Source organism: Malus domestica, chromosome 14 (genome assembly GCF_042453785.1).
Source record: "Malus domestica chromosome 14, GDT2T_hap1".
Taxonomy (NCBI): Eukaryota; Viridiplantae; Streptophyta; class Magnoliopsida; order Rosales; family Rosaceae; genus Malus; species Malus domestica.
The window spans coordinates 29559697-29581989 of record NC_091674.1 but is presented as its reverse complement, the minus strand read 5'-3'; the positions used below and the strand labels follow the sequence as shown (position 1 = coordinate 29581989).

The following is a 22293-nucleotide window of genomic DNA, read 5'->3' as shown; positions in this document are numbered from 1 at the left end:
TCACATATAGCTGCCCAAAGTGTTGAGCCTTTAAAAGTATCAATGCTCATAAATTTAGCATCGGATGATAGAGTGGTAGCTCTAACAAATTTGAAAAATTGCAAACAAAAATAGTACTGAGGTTAGCATCGAACCAAATCAGACTCGCCCCTATTATTTATTACTTTACACTTGAAAACATATTCTTCCCTTGTAAGAAAGCACTGCTCGATCATATAACCCATCTAATTACAAAAATCATGTTCCGTTAATTTTTCCCACTCACATAAGGTCGGCAAGATGTATTCATCTCTCCTCATGCGTGTTTCTGTGGCTGCGTGACACCGTAGAGCTCACGTGGTCCCCACACTCCTCCAAATCCACACGCGACACGTCATTAATCCCGTAATCCCCTTTAACCACCTTAAAATCCTGTCCGTTCATTTCACCTGGGTCCCACCAGCTAAAAATTTGATATATCAGGAAGCTGGTACCATTACGTGTTAAACGCGATCCTCAACACAAAATCCAGCAAAAGCTGAAAGCGACACGCGTTTGACTCCGACCCAATCAGGGCCCGCCACGTGTACTACCCTCCACCCAGCACCGCAAACATCTCCCGCCTCCTTCCCCTCGATATCGGAGGCCCCAAATTTTGCTCTGGATTTTTCTTCCCAATTGCCGCTCGGATTTTTCGTTTTTTCGATTCTGTAATTTCCAAATTCGAATTTTCGGACATTAATTTAATTTTTCTGAAATCCGATACAAAAAATCAAAATTTAATTATACTGTTATGAGATGATTCAACTGTTCGTTGACAACATCATCGCCGTCACCAAAGAGTGAGTTCCCCGATCCCTTCGTTTCAAATTGATTTGGTTCGAATTGTTTTTGTAAAAAGATGTCGAATTCGGTTGTTTGGGATCGTTTTCGAATTTGCAGGTCAGTGAAGACGTTAACGTACGAATCGCTGAACAATATCGTGCGGCTGATCAATGGAATTTCGGCTCTGTTGCTGACGTTTCTGCCGGGGAAGGCGAACATTCTCGAAGGCATTCATGGGTGGGAGCTCAGGCCCACCTTTCGCGGGCCCAGATTTCCTCGCTGGATGGAGAAGTAAGTTTTGGGTTTTGATCATGGAAGAATTTCGAAGCTCATTGAATTCATAATTTTTGAAAATTTGGAAAATATTGGTTATCTGTTTTGTGCTTGTGGGAATTGGGATTATTTACGGGGAATGAATGTATTGAGTGTAAGTTTTTTGGTGGGCTCTAATTATTTTGAACGTATAATTGACTGAATTCAGAAATTTGAATTTTTTTTATTACGTAGCAATTTATTTTTTTATTTGTGGAATTGGGATTGTTCATGATAAATGAATGGAGAAAGGTGTAATTTTTTCGTGGCCAGTAGCTATTTTGTATGAAAAATTGACTGAATTCAGAATTTTGGAATTTATTATCGCTTGGCAGTTTGTTCTGTGATTGTGGGAATTGGGATCGTTCAAATGAATGTGTGTTTTTTCTGGTGGGAAGTAGTTGTTTTGTATTTGAAGTTTGTTCCTCTTATGTAATATCTATGTATCTTCTTGTAAGAAGTGTAACGTTTCATGCATCAATATTTGTTGCTGAATGACATGTCCATTTTGCTTCATGCTTGTAGTGGGGTGTCCTCTTTCAATCGTTTTGTACACGAGCTTTCTGTGGATTCTGATTCTGATGGTTCGAACCTTGATTACGCATACGGAAATGAAGATAGTGATGATGACATATCTCCTACATCACCATCCTCTCAAAGTTCAAGAGCCTCTCGGGCTTCTAGTTTCAGTAAGCACGGTAGGCGCTGGTCGTGGTGGATGTGGATCAGATACATATTTTTCTGGATTCTGTTTCCCGCGAGGTTTCTGTTTGGGATTCCAGTTCGAATTTTGCAATTGTCTTATTCTAGGTCATCAAAAGCCTCTTCTGCACCAGGAAGCAATGAGGCTCCACAAACACGCCCTATAAATAAAGTGCAGATTCTCAAGGATCAAATTGTTCACCGAACCACTGATAGGAGACGTGGAGTCATTGAGGTCTGTGCGCAGGCTAAATATGCCCTTTTAAAATAAGATGCATCATTTGTTTCCTCTTCCAATTTCTCATCTTTAACTTGTGCTTAACAGGATCTTCATCTAGCAATCGAGATATTCATAGAAGCTGTTTTTGATGTTGTTCACAAGGCAGCGCATTTTGTTCTTTCCCCTTCTGTGGCTTTTAAGACACTATCAGGATGGTGTTCACTGAGCAGCGGTGGTGTTCAAGATAGCCACAGTAGTGATACAGAAGTTACTGTTCCAACTGCTACACTTGGAGAGAATGATCCAGCTCCTAAGGAAAGGAATACTTCATTTCAGCAGTCCCTAAATACCGATGCTCGGACTTGTCAGGATGTCATAACAGAGCTTGGGTAAGGCTTTTGGTACCGCTTACTTGATCGTAGAACCTTTCACTTTTCGTTTGAATGTTTCACATGGTCTGCAAATTGCTCAATTTTTTTGTCTCTCTTAGGTACCCATATGAAGCTATTCATGTGATCACTAGTGATGGCTATGTTCTTCTCTTGGAAAGACTCCCGAGGTATAATCAATATTTTTGGCTTTTTTTTCCTTCCATAGACAATAACTTTTTTTTGAATATATGGTGTCTAATATTCTATTGTGATGCTGCAGACGTGATTCCCGGAAAGCTGTTTATCTACAACATGGAATTTTGGATTCATCTATGGGGTAAGTTATTTCTTCTAGCCTTCCTTCCCCAAGTGTTCTAGAAACTATGCCATAAATGTTGAGTGGAGGTTTGCTTGCGGCGCTGGCTATCAGAATGATACATAGTCCTTCCTGCTACAATTTCAGAGTGGTATAACTTATTTACTTTATGAAAAGGCAATCCGCTCATTACTAGTAGTGTTCTTATCTCTTGTATTTTGCACCCTTTGCAAAAAAATTTGCTTTATATATAGTGAGCTTTATGAATGATTTTTAATGGGTTGTTTCCCTTGTCCAGTTGGGTGTCTAATGGGGTTGTTGGTTCACCGGCATTTGCTGCCTATGATCAAGGTTTGCATGTTTCATTCGAAAGTATATGCTTGTAGTACAGACAGTTTTATTGGTGAGAAATATGCTAATGCTTTGTATTTCTACAGGATATGATGTTTTTCTCGGTAACTTTCGTGGCTTGATTTCTAGGGAACATGTTAACAAAAATATCTCATCACGACAGTAAGTTGGCATCTGCATGTTATATTGTTTATGAAATATTCATCCTTGATTCCTTCTGATTTAAATTTTCAGCGGGGGAGGAATGAGGTTGCAATATTTCAGATTTGTTAAACACAAAGTAGCAATTTCCTTAAAGTACTTTAGTACAAGCTGAGTTACTGAACATAGCAAACAATGCAGGTATTGGCAGTACTCCATCAATGAGCATGGGACTCAGGATATTCCTGCAATGATAGAGAAGATTCACCAAGTTAAAACTGCTGAATTGAAACTTAGTCAACCTGATGTTGACGAAGAAACAAATGATGGTCAACGATACAAGCTCTGTGCAATTTGCCATAGCTTGGGAGGAGCAGCAATACTTATGTACATTATAACGCAGAGAATAGAAGAGAAACCCCACAGACTCTCTAGGCTGGTTTTACTGTCACCTGCTGGCTTCCATGGTGATTCTACCTTTATGTTTACGGTTGTGGAGAATGTCTTTCTTCTATTGGCTCCTCTTCTGGCTCCTCTTGTGCCTGCCTTTTACATACCAACCAGGTTCTTTCGCATGCTTCTGAACAAGTTGGCGCGAGACTTTCATAACTATCCTGCTGTCGGAGGACTGGTTCAGACCCTGATGAGTTATTTTGTTGGTGGGGATAGCTCAAATTGGGTTGGTGTGTTAGGGATACCACATTATAACATGAACGACATGCCGGGCGTATCATTCCGAGTGGCTCTCCATCTTGCACAAATCAAGCGTGCTGGAAAGTTTAGAATGTTCGATTACGGGAATGGTTCTGCTAATATGGAGGTGTATGGATCTCCAGAGCCATTCGACTTGGGGGAGTACTATGGGCTTATTGATGTTCCAGTTGATCTGGTTGCTGGACGAAAGGACAAGGTAATTCGGCCATCAATGGTCAGAAAACATTATAAGTTGATGGACGAATCAGGTGTCGATGTATCATATGGTGAATTTGAGTACGCCCATCTGGACTTCACATTTTCGCACCGAGAAGAACTATTGGCGTATGCCATGTCACGCTTGCTGCTTGTTGAGCCAACTCCGCAGCAGCAATCCAGTCAGAAGGCCGTAAGGTTGAAGAAGAAAACCCCGGCCAATAGTTGATTAAGTTCGAGAAAGCCCATGCATATCCGTCCTTTTTTCCTCAGGATTTGGCATGTGCTACATACCCAGCTGCAGATTACTGTTAGTCTGTTATAGATGATTGAACATGTCGATACGTCTTACCCCAGGGCAGTCTGTTGTGAGAGTTGCTGCCATGGTTTCTTCTCCTCCTATTTTTTTCGCCGAAAGTTGACCGTCCGAAGGCTTATATAAATACCTTGGATTGAGCTTTGTACAAAAACCCTTTTGTGTATATTTTGTAATGGATCTAAGAATCATGTTGTGTGTCTTGTAACGTTAATACTGCATAGGATGTTTTGTCAAGCGAACACTCAAACATTTCCTTTTACATTGCGAAGATCCACAAACAATTGGTACTATGAGAACTGTTTACATTATGTTGGTATGATTTCGTGTGTTCGACCGAGCCCTATTTCTTACTAGACTCTACAAATCATTGCGGAGTCCATTTCGTTCGGTTTTGTGTTCCCGAAACCCTAAAACTCGTGGGGATTCGATGTCCTCTCCTCTCAATCGTTGTATCGGTCGGGGCATACTGCTGTGGTGTTGAGGCCTTCCTATAAGCCTGTTACAGTAAGCACTAAAGTCTCGTATCATATGTTTAGCGAAATAGTCGGTTTTGAGCAAGTGCAGATGAACAAGCGCTTCATTGCAGATGAACAAGTGCAGATGATTACTTAGTCATACCTTGGCTCGGCCGACCGGAATTAGTTGATCGGGATACATAGCAGATATCGTTCCCTGAAAGCAGGCAAAGGTAAATTAACCAACAAGTCTGATCACACTTAATCAGGAAACTCAAAAAATGATTTGTTGAACTGAAGCTAAATTAGACTGATTAACCTATGCATGAAGCTGTATTTTTACCTCCTATGCTGGAACGTATGTTTCGTCTTGGGGTGTCTTGTTAGAACTAGCAGCAAGCTCCACCCCACCATATAATCTGCGAGGTATTATACTTGCTATTGCAACTGCTGTCCTGCAACAAAGGCACCAATTAATTTTGTTCCACACTCTCCTGAGAAATTTCTTTGGCTTGCTCGAGGGCGCAGAGGACCAAGGCTTATTGGTCTTTGAGTACCTGAAAAGGGTCGCGGAATGCATAGGTATTCCATGTTTGGATGTGTGACTTGCCCCCCAAGTCTCATTGTTTGAATTTCTTGAATTTCAAGGTAATCTGAGAATTTGGTGTTCCAGTAGGGTCCCATAGCTGCTGATCCGTCAACCACCACGACAAGATACCTTGCTGCTGGTGCTGCCATTGATTCTTCCTTCTGATCACATGAAAATACCTGCACAGAAATATGTAAGAAAAGCCTGACTGAGTTATCTCTACTGAATCAGTGATCTCTTGAGAGAGGCTTTGGTTTGTGTTTCTAACGCTTTGAGAGAGGCTTGTATTTCTACGCTCTCACTCTCTCTCTCACTAATATACTCGTCGTCCGTGCATGGCACTATTCACTAGGTGGTGCCGGGTGGATTGCTCTTCGCCATCTCACTTTAATTTGTTATTTCAGTGCTGGCAAGTTTCAGTGTAGCGAGATATAGGTTGATATATAAGCTATTATTTCACGTGTTATAATACAGATGAATGACATAGTGGATATATAAATATTCCACTTCTAGAGTATATTAATTAAAAACAAATCTAGGTGTTATGATTTGAGTAAAATAGTAACCGTGTTCTGAAAAATTCTCCATAAGAACATGGACTGGTGTACTACCTTATAACTGAAACTTGGATTGAACAGAATTGTAATTTTGGTGGATGCTGTGGGTATGGTAGTGTAAGAAGTTCTTAAACAAGAAATGTAAACGGTTATACCTATAACCGCATGTATTATCCATAATTACCCATTTAAATTTCACGAGTAAACAGTTATACCTATAACCGTTTATTTATTTAAATAGTCACCTATAACTATAACAGTGAATTTTAAATGGGCAGGTAACCGCAGTTACTCATAGCCATGGGTATTTTGCTCATCCTAGTAAGAACTGGAGAAGCTAAAGAGGTCTCTTTTGAATCAATTGCAGAGGTCACACAAGAAATGTGAGTATAAAGTGATGACATATGCATGCAGAGTTGGAGGATGATTGGAAGTATTCGGACCGGTTTACTGCAATAGGATTCTTCGATCGAGGACGTTGAGAATGGCAGAAGAACTTCACCAAGTGACCTCTGGCCATGCAAAAAATATGACAAAACTTGCTAATTACACACAATCTGCCAAATACTCACTTAATTAAACGTGAGTATATTTAGCAGATTGTGTGTTAAGTATTAATTTTTGCATGGACAAATGACACGGCGCAGTTCTTGCTATTCTCAACTTCCGATCGATCTCGACCTCGACCTCGACCGCATAACACTCCTTTAGCAGTAAACAGCTTCGAATATATACTTCAATTTCTTCTTTCAACTCTGCATTTATCATCAGCTTTATACTCACATAACTTAAATGTAGTTCAACCACAAGAAGCCCAATTGTACATTAATGAGTTTTAATTATATCAATCAAAATAACAAAAATAAAAATGATGGGAAATGAGCAAGGTTTGCAAATATCTCAGTATTTGAAAGAAATTATGTGTTTTCTGTTCCCATAAATTTTTACTTCATGCTAAGAGAAGTTCCAACGTGGTGGAGGCCCCCTAGGGCTATCCACTATGCTATCCACCCAGTGAACAACAACCGCCTTTAATTAACAGTAATTACTTTTTACATCTCCACCCCTACATTTGAATAGCCTTGGCAATAGGCAATAAAATAATAGTATTTTATTTATTTATAAAATAATACAAAATATTTTACTTTCTTTCAATCCTTGCATCCCCACAAAATCCCACTTCTAGGTTTTCTTTCCCATTCACTTAATTCCCCCACCAAGCTCTCAGAGCTCTCAGTCCTCTGTTTCCCGTAAAAAAAACCCATATCTTTTAACCTGAGCTTCATCTCCAGTCAAACCCTCTCCTTCTCGCAGTCAAGATCCCTCTCCAACCTCCTCGCCCTCCAAGCCCCTCTCCTCCCCTCCTTCTCCCCAACCATCGTCGCTACAACTTGCCGGGACAAATCAGTCTCTGACTCGACCGACCCAGTCCCAAACCCTCGACGAGATGATGTCCGACGACCAAAACTGAGACTCCAGGCTCCTCCTGGACCGGAAAATCCATGAGAAAATCCTTGCATCTTCACCCTGACGTCAACATGCATCACCTCCACCTCGAGCTCTCGGGCTGGCAACTCCTGCCATGCCTCTCCTTCGGGGCCACTCGAGCTCCATCGCCAGCACAAGCTGGACCTCCCCACTCGCGCTATCTGGCCATGTTCCGCATCCTGTCCCTCGAGCACAAGCTCCCGCTGGAGCTGCTCTAACAATTACTTTCTTTGGAAAAGTAATGAGTAGATTATAGAAATGTATTGAAAATCAAATCTAAGGAGATACAGTCTTTCTGTTGATTTCCGTATTCGAGAGATGAATAATGAACTTATGATTTATAGCACTCTCAAGGAAACATTTTATGTAATCGTAACAACATGTGGTTTACATGCCGAAGTGGTGTCAGTATCCACTCAAACTATAACTCATTTTTTTCATGACATGTCAATGTCGTGTTATGAATACGAGAGACGAATAATGAACATACGATTTACAGCCCTGACATAAAAACATTTTAAATTGTAACTGTAAGACCATGTGACATACATATTGAAGTGGTGTCAAGTATCCACTCAAACTATAACTCATGCCTTGCCTGACATGTTGATGTCGTGTTATGAATACAAGAGACGAATAATGAACGTACGATTCACAGATGTGACACGAAAACGTTTTAATAGTAACCGCAACACTAAGTGACATATATGCCGAAGTGGTGACAATATCCACTCAAACTATAATTCATGACCTGTGTGACACGCTGATGTCGTGTAATGAATAAGAGAGACAAATAGTGAACGTACGATTTACAACCGTGAGACAAAAACGTTTTAATAGTAAATGCAACACCACATGATATACATGCCGAAGTGTGTTAGTATCCACTCAAATTATAATTCATGACATGCGTGACATGCTAATGTTATGTAATAAATAAGAGAGACAAATAGTTAACGTGCGATTTACAGCCATGACACAAAAATGTTTTAATAGTAACCACAACACCACATGACATACATGCTGAAGTGGTATCAATGTCCACTCAAACTATAATTCATGACATGCGTGACACGCTGATGTCGTGTAATGAATAAGAGAGACAAATAGTTAACATACGAGTTACAGCCGTGACACAAAAACGTTTTAATAGTAATCGTAACATCACGTGATATACATGCCAAAGTAATATCAATATCCACTCAAACTATAACAAATGCCATGCTTAACTTGCCAATGTCGTGTTATGAATGCAAGGGACGAATAGTGAAACTTCCAATTTGTAGCATTGTCACCATACGTTTTGATTATAACCGTAACATCACGTGACATATATGTTGAAGTGCCACCACTAACCCACTTTAACTGTAACTTGTGCCCCGAGTGACATGCCGATGTCGAGATAACCCTTACCAAATCATTGCCATTTTTTTTCGACCCAAACTCAAGCCAAACCCAATTGAGAGAAGCTCAAATAAATAAGCCCACAACCATGGTAGGCCTATTGGATCTTTTAACCGGTTCACTGACCCGTCCGACTCGACACATTTACAAGTCAAGAGATCCACGTCCACCGTCTGTGGGCGCAGCTTGAAACTTTTCCGAGAAAATCAAGGAAAGAAAGCGAGAGGGAAAATGGCAGGGAATACTTGGGCCTATGTCCGGATCATCTCCGGCACCATTCTCGGTGGAATTCTCGGCTTCTACGTCATGGACCGCGCCGAGAAAAGCTACAAGGTCACTGGAATATTCATATTCTTAATTCGCTGTCTGTCTCTGTTTGGTTTCCGGGAATTCCTCGCAAAAGAAAATTACAGCTTTCTCAGCTGCCAAACACTGGATTAATAGCATGAATTTATCGAATTTCTAATTTATTTGTTAATCTGATTTATTTGTTGGGTTTTTGTGATTGCAGGAGAAAGTGCAGGAGAGGCTGAGGAAGTATGAAATTGAAATGAAGAAGAGAGAGAAATTGGATGAGTTTGAAGAGTCTCGGTAGATTTTATCTTTTTATTTTTCTTCTGCTTTTGCTGAGAAATTATAGTTTTGAACCATTTTCAAGGCTTATAACATTTGTATTTGAAATTTTCTGTTTTGGACAATATCACAATTGAATTACGTACTGTTATTACTACTTTAGAAGCTAAAAATAATAAAATGATGGATAGTTAAGGTTCTAAAAGATACTCGGTGTTAGTCGAGCGGCGGGTTTGGATCTATCGCTTAGGCGGGACCTAGCAGCTTTAAGTAACTTTATCATTTATTGGGTAAATAAGTACGTATTTTTATTTTAAAATACATAATTGTATTATGATAATCATCCAAGTATTTAATAAGTCAAGTAAATTGTAGTAATGGTTCCTTGACTTTAACTCAATTGGAGCAATGGTCCTTTAATTAAAAATTCATTACCATTAGTCCTTCAACTCATCAAAACATGCGGCTATAGTCCCTCACTAAAAATCAATTACCATTAGTCTATCAACTTTAATCTAACCGGAGAAATGGTCCCTCAATTTTAACCCAATTGGAGCAATAGTCCTTCCAACATAACTCGTTTTGACAAAATTCTGACAAGGTTGATAAAAATGACCTTAGCAAAATGATAAAGTTACTTACATTTCATTGAAATAAGTCTTACGTTATTGACAAAATAAAATGCAAAATGTAAGTTATCATTTTTTTGTTTAAGTAAGAACCGCGATCTAGATATATGATTAGGTGGGTTCAGGTGGGCGAATGAGCACGCTAGGCGGATGCCTCAGCAGTCAAAGCGCAATTTCTTGATTTGTAAACGCTTAGAGACCAATCAGAGCAACCGCTAGCGGCAGCACCTAAGCAGAGCTTAGGCGGCGATATGCGAGAATTTTTATAACATAGTTGATATACCTTCAGCTAAATCGTTTTGCTGAACCCCGACGCTAACATATATGGCACACTGGTATTACTTAGAAATTTAGAATGGAGAACCAATACAACACACAAACAAATCTTCGTTCTCGTAAAATGTCCAAACGAAGAAAAGCAGGAGTGATCTTACAGCTACGTCCTCGACACCCGATTCGGGTGTCCGAGCAGGGCAAAACTGAAAACTGGAAACAATAATCTGAACCAGAGCTTCATTCCCATATACAAGACGCGTGACTTTTCTTCTGCGCTGGAAAGCCATCTCTGAAGGAAGTTTCACGCGTCCAAGACGCCATCTTATCAAGCATAAGATTCGGGAAGCACTCTTAAGGATGAGTGTCGCGTGCCCGCACACAATCGTATCAAGCATCGAGGATTGGGAAGCGGTGTTCCGGCCACTTGGGATACGCACGCTTGTACAGACTCATGCATACGGTGTCACTCTGCTGGAGGACCCCGTTGAAGATGCACTTCAGTGCCCCTGAAACAAAATCGTACGGAAGAAAACGCACTTCATAACTCACTAAATGCAACAACAGAGCACAATCTATTCTGAACTATTTGGGCATTGTCGGAGATTTCAGCGACTTGAAGAAAATTCGATGTAACAAAAAGAGGTGAGACGAAAAGAGAAACAGATTGCTATGTAATCTTACCATGTGTACCAAGAGGCTCCTTGATGCGACCACGACGACCACATTTGGTCCATACTTCAACAGGCTGCCACCACCAAGGACATTAAAAAACATACCCGTAGTGATTGTATTGAATTTTCTCGATACAACAACACAAGTTTAAAAAATAAAAGATTATCTGCAATCTCACCTTGAACCATTTAACGTCCTCTGGGTTATGGAACATGTATCTTACAGAAGCCTTCAGTTTTGATACTCGTTGAGGGTAACTGCATCAAATATGCTTACGGTTCAATACGTCAAAACTTTCAAAGGAAAACATTTGTACCACAAAGGTCGCCACCCCCAGGAGTCAAGAATGAATCATACCCGGTTAAAGTAATCTTCTTTAGTATAATTCGGTCAGGGTCAATGCATTTCAGTGCACCAACAGCAGCTATGGTAAGTGCAGCGGCCACCCCTTCAGAACTCTTCAAAGCTATCAAAGGAAGTGGAGGAAAAGAGATTGGGGCATAAATCGAAGCCATGGAAAAACGTCCTGGATGTAGAAACCTCTCCATCTTATGCTTGTCTGAGTTCATGTTGTCAGTAGAATATATTGGCCTGCAAAGTGAAGAGCGAAAGCGTCAATCGCTAAAATTCAATAAATAGAAGAGTTGGTGGCATCAGAGATACTACCTGGCAATGAATTGGCGAAAGCCAACATGAAATATTAATTCGTCCTTAGATTTGATAGGAGCACTGTACGTGTCGTGCTTCTTTATGCTGCAAAACATAGATCACCGGGAATCATGAGAAAACCTACCCTTAAAAAGACAACAAAACTGCAAATTTTTCTCAGCTAGAAGATACCTGAAATGAAGTACAGACATCTTGGACTCATGCTGCAAAAGACCACATGCTATGACAGGAATTGTCTTTGCACGCATACATAATTTAGAAGCGACGCTAGTTGGCACTTCACTAATATACAGCCTTGCATATGAGCTAGCTGTGGCACACTCGTCACTGTTTTCTTGGTCCATTTCTAACGCTTTAGCAAGGACATTTTTCTGTGTTTTGTTGAAATTATCGAATGCAAAGATTCTGGCATACTCTGCAGGCAGAGACTCCTGAAGTTCATCATAGACGTATGTCAGTTTAATTTGATGCAAGTAGGGTGAACGAGTATTACACAATTACAAGAATATTACTTTGGGATCCCATGAAGAGGTCCTGAAGGACTTCAGGCCCCTATATTTAGCAAAACGTTTTCTTGCTGGAATATCTAATGGTGTATCGACTTCATCCGGAAATTCTGAAACATAACATATAACCATTATAAGCCAACTAGAGAATGCAGCACTAATACATTGACCTAAAGGTGCTACAGATACAGTTTTTAGAATATAAATCATATAGTGACAGAAAGAACAAAGTTAAAAAGACAAGCACCCTCGTCATCAGCATGTGCTTGCTTTATTTTTCGGATCTCATTCTCCAACTGTTCCTTAGTCAGGTTTTCACCTTCCTGTAAAACAAATACTAAAAAGGTAAGTCTTATAATGTATAGAACTCAAACAAACAAAATAAACTTCTTAATTGCAGCACATAAATATTACCATTCTGATCAGTACAAGTACAGCAACAATTGAATTCTTACAGACAAATACGCATTGTGTCCCTTTCCTTTTTGAAAAACTTACTTAAACCTTAAATGATCACAGATGAATTCTTTACATATTAATGAAAATGCTCATAGATAGAGAAAGAACCAACAACAACAACAAAGCCTTTTCCCACTAAGTGGGGTTGGATAGAGAAAGAACCAACGACATAGAAAAACTCGTGAGTGAATCCTCCTATGCAACATTCTAATTCAAACAACTACGGTGAGTGGTTCACACACCTTGTTTAAAACCTATTGTCTGTAGTATGTCAGTGACTCAGCTTCCCTAGAGAAACACTAGGATTCTGACCATTAAGAAGTAATATTTGACCAAAAGCAACTGACCAGAGTTTACCTTTGCGATTCCATGGCTAGAGGGTGTGGTTGGTATTTTGATATTCTTAAATCTTACGGTTCTTCGCATTTGAAAATGACAGTAACACCAAAATAGTATTCCATATTAATTATTGTGCTTCATGTTAGATCAGAAACACTTTCAATGAGAACAGAGAGACTGACTAATTCTGGTAACACAATAAAGATCACTTGATGCACATATAATATACATGTTAACCTCACCATCATCACTGAATCAATATCAGTTTCTCCATCAGCGTCCCTTATTGAAGCTTGATCGTCACTCTCATCTGAATAATTATTGTCATCTTGACCAGGATAACCACCGTCCCTCTCATCCAATACCATACCATCAGCTTCATCATCAGTACTTGACTCCTCTTCATCTGTATCATCCACAATCCAAGCAGCCTGCAAGAACCGAAATCATGCCTCTGATATATCACTAAAGTTTGTCCATTACCTCTCAACACGAACAAACAAAGATGTGACTAATATATAAGAAAGAAACATTCAGACTTACGAGAACTGACAAGAAAAAATGCAGACCTGGTATTCTGAAGTGCCTCGAGGAAGAGCCCTCTTTTTCTTCTTCTTTTGCTTCTGACTTTCTTCAGCCTCAGCCATTTCTGCTTCTGTTGGCCATGTCTGACAAAAAAGAATTTATGTTTGAGTCAAGTTGTAACTTGTCCCACAACCAATCCAATAATTCACCAAACCTAATAGTAAATTTAAGAAAATCCAGAAGTATATCATACTAGCCGAGCGGTATACGACTCTGAAGTCTGAAAATGCTCCGGTGAAAATTTTTAATAGCATGACATTCTACTTTCATAGTTCATGCAATTCCACTGAAATCCCCCTATTTTTGTTTTATTCATTCATTCTTGGATTAGCAATAATGCAATATACAAGCCATATTCTTAATATCAACCCACATTTATGTTAATGGAAATAAGCAAGACATAATTAATAGAACAAATGTAATCTTGTTACCTGTTCACCAGCAAGGGGATCAGGAACATTCTCAACTAGTAAAGCCTCCTGCTTCATAGGATCGGGAACCAAAGAACGAAGGACCTTGAAGAAGAAAAAGAGGACAGAAGGAACTTGAATATTAAAATTTCAAATGAGAAACACTTCACAAAATAAATTAATCGCATCAAATCTTATCATTAAAAAGGAAATAATTTATTCTAGAGACATCGTGCTTATATACAAATGAAAAGGCTAATACCTCTCTATCACCCACTTCATCTGAGTCCATGGCATCTTGCTCTTTTCTTGCATTCAAAGGAAATGGGTCCTTGAGAATTTCCATTTTGGACAGCTGGAAATCCCCCGTGCCAGAAACATGAACCTGATATAAAGAAAAATAAGACAACTTCCAAATCATGTGACCAAGGACAAGTCTTTGGATGAACTAATCACCAGTTGGTTCACAGGAAGACTGCGAGCACGTATATATCCAGTAAGAAGAAGGGTGCACTTTCCCAAACTGGAATCATCTGCTACCATATCAACCTATCAAAATACAAAATGTGTTGTTACACTGATGAAACTAGTTGTTCTTCTACAAGGCGAATATGCCTCAACAAGCTACAAAAACTTCACCCCTAAAATTTCTTATGGTTTCTACCTCTACCTAAAAAGAATGATAGCGAAAACGTAAATGAACACCTTCTGGGCCATCACGTAAGGCCGTTGACTTCGCCAGTGAGGAATTGAAAGCCTTTGTTCCTTAAAGAGCCACATGAACTGCAATTATAGTAAGATGACAAAGGAAATCTATGAGAGGCATCAAATTATGTAAAATATGAAACAAAATAAATGTCATTTGAACTGTAACCCACTCTGAATTTTAACTTTGAAAGCATTAGCCTAAGATAAAGAATCTAGAGTCAACAGTTACCTTGTGCAAATCATCCTTTGTATCAGCTGGATAATATTTACAATCCTCAGGAAATTCCGAAGCAAGACTAGACATACATATTTTCTTAGAATCATGTCTTCTTTTCACATCAGCAGGTAGATCCTATATGCACGAAACGTCAAAAAGATAGAAGAATAAATCCTACGTCAAGTTGAGCACAACCTTTCCTATTTTTCTAGTATTTCCAGGAATATATGAAGCATATGGACAACGTACACGAATTAGCACCACAGTGCTTGGTAAACCAAGGGACCTAAAAACAGAAAGACATTGACTTCCAAAAGAGTCAATGTAGTCAGACGTGCTTCCTTCATGTGAAGAGCTCGCTGATGCCACAAAAGCAATGAGATCAGCAACCTACAAGTCAAAGAGTTTACGATGTCAGAAAAAACACCAGCAAAATTAGGAAGAGTACACAAGTGTCAGACTTTTTTACCTTAGCCATTTCCATACATGTTGGAAGATCGCCATGAGGTGCTTTCAATACCTAAAAAATGACATGAGTTGGATACAATTATTCACATCAGTCATCAATGTTAATTACTCGGCCCAGACAAAACATTTATATGAGAGTCATTCCATTAGAATTTAGAATACAGCAGCAGAGGCAGGGTACCGTTGTTCTGAGCTTGTACTCAGGAGAAGCAACCGTTGGAAATGCGGCTTCATAACCTTGTGGAGATAGCAACGATAAAAGATCCCCAGCAAGTGAATTCAGGTTCGCATCAGCAGAAAGTCCGAACAAAACCTGCCATTGTTGAAAGTTAGAAAGATAAGAAAGCTGAGTAAAAACATCCTAATTGTGTATTAAATTATTAATCCACTCGAAACACTTTCCTCCATCAATTCCAACTGAAAAACAAAAACTCACAATCACACGGGGAGGACTTGCTGATCCACTCGAAGCCCTCTTCTCTTTCAAAACAGCCGCCCTCTTCTGCTCCCGAAGCTACACAGTATCAAAATTGTGAATTAGACATACAAATCAGACATACATACCGAAAACCGAAATGACAGAAAAACGAAATTTTGAAATCAATTACCATCTTGCTCCGCTGAACGCGAGCAGCCCGAGCCCCCTTAGTGACATTGCGCTCCGGTTTACCGATCCTACTCTTCTCTGAAACACCAAAAACACTCCCTTTACACACAGCGATTGCAATTCATAGCCGTTTTCTCAAATTCTCGACGAAAAGGAGGTTCCATCAAAAGGAAGCGTGAGAGAGTAGAAGCATATAAAAAGAGAACCTGAAGTTTTGTGGAGATTGCGAGAAGATTTGGAGGCGAAGCGCGTCTTGTGCTGCTTATTCACTTGAGCTCGCGAGCCTCCCATCACGACGCGGGGAAACGCTGCACACGGCGGCGAGTGCAATAGAGTTTAGGAATATAGCGAGTAAACAGCACCGCTGAGCTGTATATATATTAGATATATATATAGAGAGAGAGAGAGACAGACAGACAGACAGACAGACAGAGAAACAGAGGAAGCGATGGGTGGAAAAAGCTTACCGTACTCGCCGCCGCAGTCGATCACTCAGTGCCGTGCCGCCAAAAGAGAGGGAATGGTGGAGATGAAGGGAGGGAGAGAAGCAGAGAGGCGGTACTATGTTTATGAAATTTTGGGCTTCAATTTCTTTCAACGTAGGGTTGGGCAGGGCTTCCTCAAAACGCAGCGTTTAACTTAATGCACTTTGGCCATATCATGGTTTTAAACTATAGCATATCTAGTTTTAGCGGAATTCCGCTTCGTGTATTAATTGAGATTTTGAGATATTTTAATAAATTTATAAATTTATGGATTTTAATAGAGATTAATCTAATTCTCTTAAAATCTTAGGTTGAGCAGGACGGAGAGTGAGGACTGGTTAGAGAGAGGGCAAAGGAGGAGCTAAGGCCATCTCCAACCGATGGCTGGCCAGAGGGCTCGTTTTAGCCCTCTGGCCCTCCAAGATTCTCCAAGATATTAATATTTTAATGAACAGTACAGGGCCATATTTGCATCCGTCTCCAACCGAGGGCCAGAGGGCCAGAGGGCTCGTTTTAGCCCTGTCACAGAAAACCGTCTCCAACCGAGGGCCAAAGGGCCATAGGGCCAAACATAATTTATTATTTAAAAACTACAACTTAATTTTATTTAAAAATCATGTTGGTTAGTGTTGTATAATTTTTATGTTGGTTAATGTTATTTAATGTTGTTTCATATTGTTTAATGTTGTTTCATGTTACTTAATTTAATTTAATGTTGTATAATGGTTTAGGAAGTTATAGGAAAAAAATAGAATTTAAAAAAAATATGAAACAAATTTTGTGAAATAGAAGTTATAGGAAAAAAATGGAATTTAAAAAAAATATGAAACAAATTTTGTAAAATATAAGTTATATGAAAAAAATATGAACCAAATTTTGTAAAATATAAGTTATAGGAAAAAAATAGAATTAAAAAAATTGAAACAAATTTTGTGAAATAGAAGTTATAGGAAAAAAATGGAATTTAAAAAAAATATGAAACAAATTTTGTAAAATAGAAGTTATATGAAAAAAATATGAACCAAATTTTGTAAAATATAAGTTATAGGAAAAAAATAGAATTAAAAAAATTGAAACAAATTTTGTAAAATAGAAGTTATAGGAAGTTATAGAAAAAAAAAAGAAAAAAAAAGGTTTAAATTCATAAAAAAAAAAAAAGGTTTACAACGGCTAGTGGCGCTAGCCGTTGGAAGTTTAAATTCAAATTGTTATTTCTGTCGGTTATAACCGACAGAAATGAGAAACATTAAAAAAAAAATAGCCAGCCAGCCCCTCCAGCCCTCTCCAATCCCGTGGGGCCCTCCCAGATTCCCGAGCCCTCTGGCCTAGCCTTCGGTTGGAGACGGTTTTAGGGCTATTTTCGGCCCTCTGGACCCTTCGGTTGGAGATGGCCTAAGGATGAAGGAGCTGAGTCAAGGAGCCAAAAGGGACAAGTTGAGGTGATTGGTTGAGTTTGTGCGTGGTTTAACCATAATCGTTCAAATAGAAGAGGATGGAGACTAAAAGGGGAGAGAATCTCTGAGGAAACACGTGGGCGAAGACCAAGAATGGCGGGAAATCGAACCAAATTAGAACTGGTCCGGTCCAGTCCGGTTCAACTCGGTTCTCGTAGTCAAAATTAAGAAAAACCGATTTGTATTGAAACCGTAAAGGAAAACCGGTCCAATCCCGGTGAAAACGCTGCGTTTTGGCTTAATGATTGGAATATTTTGTAGATATAAAAAGGCGGGAGACCTGGAAAAAGAAACGACCGTTGAACTGAACACAGAGTCGCAGAGTCACCGGAAAAGATAGAGAAATGGAGGATTCCGGTGCGATCCTCTGCCAAATCTCAACCTACAAGGACATGCTCGACCAGGTACACTCCATCTCCTCCGCCATCTCCAATGCCATTCAACGTTTCCATTCCCCCAATTCTCCCCCTTTTTAGTACCACATCGTCATCGATCGAAAAAGAAACTTCTTGCGATTGTGAAATCAGGTGAACGAAGAAATCGAAGCGAATATTCAGATAACGCGGGAGATCGAGTCGGAGATCGTCAAATGCTCCGAAATCGAAAGCGCTCTGTCCGCTAAAGAATCCGACCTCACCAAGACGCTCTACCTTTCGCACTTTGAGCTCACCGGACTACTCACCGTCGCCAGTAAGTTCCCTTCCCAGATTATCTCGTTTGATTACCCGTAATTGGAGTATTATTAGCTAATCAATCACTTAATTTTGTGATTTATTTGTGTATTTATTAATAGAGGATTTGAGGAACTCGGTTGAGGTTTTGGAGAAGGAATTGCATTGTCTAAGAGCAAATCGCGATGAGACTCTTCGCAGAATCCATGACCAGCGGTATACAACGAGCATTTCAGTTTCGATTTCATACGAATGTTTAAGGATTTCGAAAGAACTTAGGAGCGTAATTGATATCGGCATTTTAGGTACTAAAGGCTAGCTGAATGATTTGTTTTGTTACAGGGAAAGGTTTATCGCATTGTGCTTAGAGTTCCAGAAGGACATCGAGAATGGTAACGATAACGAATTACAAGCTCTTATGTCGGAAAAAGAGTTCCTCGAAAATGAAATTCGCTTATTGGAAGAGAAGAACAATGGTCTGAAGAACTCAATGCTGGCATTTGTTGAAGGAATTCTCGAAGATCTTAATAGTTGCAACTCCGGTACATATACCTTTACCTATTTTTGCCCACTTTAATTTGTTCTTTTACGGCTTAGGTACCAAGTCTCCTGTCAATAGTTTGTATTAAACACATATATCACTCTTGTAGTTGAATCTAGTGAGTTATCCAGTTCAATCGTATGCACTGAACGAGCCCCTAACATTATCATGCCACTTTCTCTTCCGGTTAAGATGTCAAAAGAGTAAGAGAATAGGAATGGAAGTGCAATGGGTTTTTCATATGAAAGTACTCTTGTTCTTTGACTAAAAAGAGATGTTCTAACGTATTCGAATTGCATATACATACTAGGATTTGTGCTAGTATACTACGTGTTTTGATCCAAACTTGGACGATATTCTTTAACGATGTTGTCACGCTGATAAAATACTTACTTGAGACTGCATGTATACCGTGAAAATCGCAACTAGTTGTGCGAGGCCCATGCCAAGTCTTACCATTTGTAAGTTTATAACCCGCGACAGAATTCAGTTATTCCATGAAGCATATTTCAGCTTCTGAAAAATTCTCACTTCTCAATTCAGCTTGTTCTAATGCAGCGGTAGATTTTTTGATTAAGCGGCTCGTTATAGTATAGCTTTTGCCCCTTGGATGCACTGTGATAAGATAATGAGTCTTTCTAAGTGGCTAATATAATGTCGGTATGCAGCTTTACAAGTTGGGATACGGAGGGGGAACCAGGAGAACGAGAAGCTGCTGAAGGATATCGATAATATGACAACTTCATTGCTTTCGAGTTTCAACTACTGCGATTGATGATGTCAGTGGTAAGCCTTTTACATACACTAAATGACATGTCCATGCATCGATGCATTGTGATCTTTTGATCGAAGATTAAGACAGATGCATCGATGCGATCTTTGCTCCGTACATGTAAGAGTATATACAAGTGTATGGATGACCATATGCAAGATTTGCTATGATACCTACATTATCCTCATTCCATTTTAGCGGCTTACAGTGACTTGGAATTTATAATTTGTAACCCCACGCATCAATTTACAGTTTCGAACCCGGTGCAAGATCGTGGAAGGGACAGACTGGACAGTAACTTGAAGGTGTACCCTCCTCCGTTTCTAGCCAAACAAAAAGGTGTCCTCCGAATCCAATTAGATTGGTAGGCCTAACTTGTACTGCTGAAATCTCTTTTCTTCATGAATAGTTTCTGGCATCAGGCTTTTGCAGTCATGCATGCAGCATTTGTTATTTGCATACTGTCGGCTTGGATTCTTGGGTCCAATGGTGGATCCAGGAAATAATATTAGGGAGGTCAGTAAGAATAGCGCGCTGCACGCGTAAATTTTTTTTAACAGAAATAGCATGCATATCGTCATTTCATCGAGTCTTGGTAGGCCTGAAGTCATTTGGAAAGGCATACTACACACCTGTTAATGCATCATTTGCGTGAATAACTAACATGTTCTAAGGCTACTCCCATATGAATACTTAACAAAGAAACACACTTATCTTGAACACACTAACAATGTTTGATATCATTGCATTCCATTAATATATTTATCCAAGAATGATGATGCTTTGTTATTCTCTGAGATCACCATTTCATTTACTTTGCATTTTTGGATAGTTTTTTACTTGGTTCTTTTTTTCTGCCTACAATTGTAATCACAACCAACAAACAAGCCAGAGGTAAATAATTTTAAGACTAAACTGTAAAGGGGCAACACCTCTCTAATGCATTTTATCAAGTAGTTGAAGGGCATATATGAAGGGCAACTCCAACCTTTAAAGGAGCAGCACCTAAGTCATTCATGGACATTCACCGAAGTTCGAAGGGTCAGCACTCAAGTTATCCCTAGACATTTACTGAAGTTCGCCAGGGGGGGTGTCAGCTGATCCCCTGCTCTTAATGCATCCGCCAGTACTTGTGTCAAGTGGAAGAATGCTAGTCGAACTAAAATTTTATTTTCTTCCGGATGCGAGATTCTTTCATATCACTAACTCACGTGGTAATTGTCCATTGAACAACTAGTGCACTTTTTATATACATGGTGATAAAGCCAATGATATTAAAATTTGATTGCATGAGAGAATCTCTCAAAACAATGCTTAAAAGTTCCAACTTTCTTTCTCATATATGTCCATTATGAATTTATGAGTTTATGACCCCTGCATTAGGAGAAAGACTTACCTATCTGAACTAATAGTGCAAAACAATGTCGCGTGTTTAAAATTTTTCATGTAGCAATGAGTTATTGATTAACAATATCGCGCTACAGTGGTATATCCAATATACGTATCTCAAATCATATGAAACTCTACCCGATACGCTATTGTCACGGTAACCGAAACCAACCCTAAAATTTTCCATGTAGCAATGAGTTATTGATTAACAATATCGCGCTACAGTGGTATATCCAATATACGTATCTCAAATCATATGAAACTCTACCCGATACGCTATTGTCACGGTAACCGAAACCAACCCTAAAATTTTCCATTGTTCTCTCACTTTCAACTTTGGGTAGGGGGTCCAGCTTTCATTTCTTTATCTAGTATTTCCCATATCTGATTGTTAAGGTAGAAAAAGCATGGGGAATAAAATGGAAATTACTCCGAAGCTCCCATATCAAATACAAAAGTAGAGTCGTAGATAGGTGATAGCCATCGATAAAGATATAGGAATTCAGATCATTTTTGGATTCCTGCGTTCGGAAACGACAAACTCGAAAATTCAGATCACGCAATTTAAATTTTGCGGTTTCTATTAGTCTATTTTACGAGCTCAACTCACTCAAAACCAAGCTCTTGAACAGTCCAAATCTCTCTTTTCTGAAAAATCCGAATTTTAATGTCCGTCAGCTCTCAACACAGAGATCCGAAAATGATCTGAACTCAAGATATAGTTGTTCGACCTAACAAAAAATGTGACCCTTGAGTAAAACCTTTGAGTTTGTCTTCCATGTCACGGACAGTGACCATATCACTCTGGTGAATATCACGTGCGCACTGGCCCCCGACCGTTCCATACAGCTATGTCGCTTTTGTTGTCTGATGATATTGTGGTTGTTGGTTCAAGTCTTCTCAATTGTCAATTATCCAGGCCACA

General features: G+C 39.4%; 4 protein-coding genes across 5 annotated transcripts; 3 read left to right on the top strand and 1 right to left on the bottom strand.

The window, feature by feature from the left end:
• The first annotated feature begins 484 nt into the window (after nucleotides 1-484).
• Nucleotides 485-4735, top strand: LOC103424581 (uncharacterized). Its single transcript, XM_008362672.4, has 9 exons — nucleotides 485-821; nucleotides 922-1095; nucleotides 1642-2053; nucleotides 2144-2427; nucleotides 2529-2597; nucleotides 2690-2746; nucleotides 3024-3076; nucleotides 3163-3238; nucleotides 3419-4735. Exons 1-9 carry the CDS (start codon nucleotides 778-780, stop codon nucleotides 4353-4355), a joined length of 2106 nt encoding a protein of 701 aa, XP_008360894.2. The 5' UTR covers nucleotides 485-777; the 3' UTR covers nucleotides 4356-4735.
• Nucleotides 4736-9075: 4340 nt separating this feature from the next.
• LOC103424582 (uncharacterized) lies at nucleotides 9076-9668 on the top strand. The gene is made up of 2 exons (XM_029092630.2): nucleotides 9076-9271; nucleotides 9450-9668. Exons 1-2 carry the CDS (start codon nucleotides 9170-9172, stop codon nucleotides 9531-9533), a joined length of 186 nt encoding a protein of 61 aa, XP_028948463.1. The 5' UTR covers nucleotides 9076-9169; the 3' UTR covers nucleotides 9534-9668.
• A 675-nt stretch (nucleotides 9669-10343) lies between these two features.
• LOC103424583 (uncharacterized) lies at nucleotides 10344-16667 on the bottom strand. 2 transcript variants are annotated; one of them, XM_008362675.4, is made up of 22 exons: nucleotides 16524-16667; nucleotides 16263-16364; nucleotides 16058-16134; nucleotides 15886-15963; nucleotides 15631-15762; nucleotides 15451-15501; nucleotides 15231-15371; nucleotides 14994-15116; nucleotides 14762-14839; nucleotides 14513-14605; nucleotides 14319-14441; nucleotides 14078-14161; nucleotides 13631-13729; nucleotides 13304-13492; nucleotides 12511-12586; nucleotides 12270-12373; nucleotides 11929-12188; nucleotides 11755-11841; nucleotides 11446-11679; nucleotides 11267-11345; nucleotides 11098-11161; nucleotides 10344-10922 (listed from the first exon to the last, which is right to left on the bottom strand). In XM_008362675.4, the coding sequence occupies exons 2-22, from the start codon at nucleotides 16345-16347 to the stop codon at nucleotides 10804-10806; spliced, it is 2376 nt and encodes a 791-aa protein (XP_008360897.2). In that variant the 5' UTR covers nucleotides 16348-16364; nucleotides 16524-16667; the 3' UTR covers nucleotides 10344-10803. The 2 variants fall into 2 exon arrangements, with proteins under 2 accessions (XP_008360897.2, XP_070668109.1); XM_070812008.1 differs by having other exon boundaries at nucleotides 16058-16129; nucleotides 16524-16546.
• A 1622-nt stretch (nucleotides 16668-18289) lies between these two features.
• LOC103455586 (uncharacterized) lies at nucleotides 18290-19982 on the top strand. Its single transcript, XM_017337430.2, has 5 exons — nucleotides 18290-18399; nucleotides 18523-18685; nucleotides 18789-18882; nucleotides 19009-19208; nucleotides 19876-19982. The coding sequence occupies exons 1-5, from the start codon at nucleotides 18340-18342 to the stop codon at nucleotides 19980-19982; spliced, it is 624 nt and encodes a 207-aa protein (XP_017192919.1). The 5' UTR covers nucleotides 18290-18339.
• Nucleotides 19983-22293: the final 2311 nt, after the last annotated feature.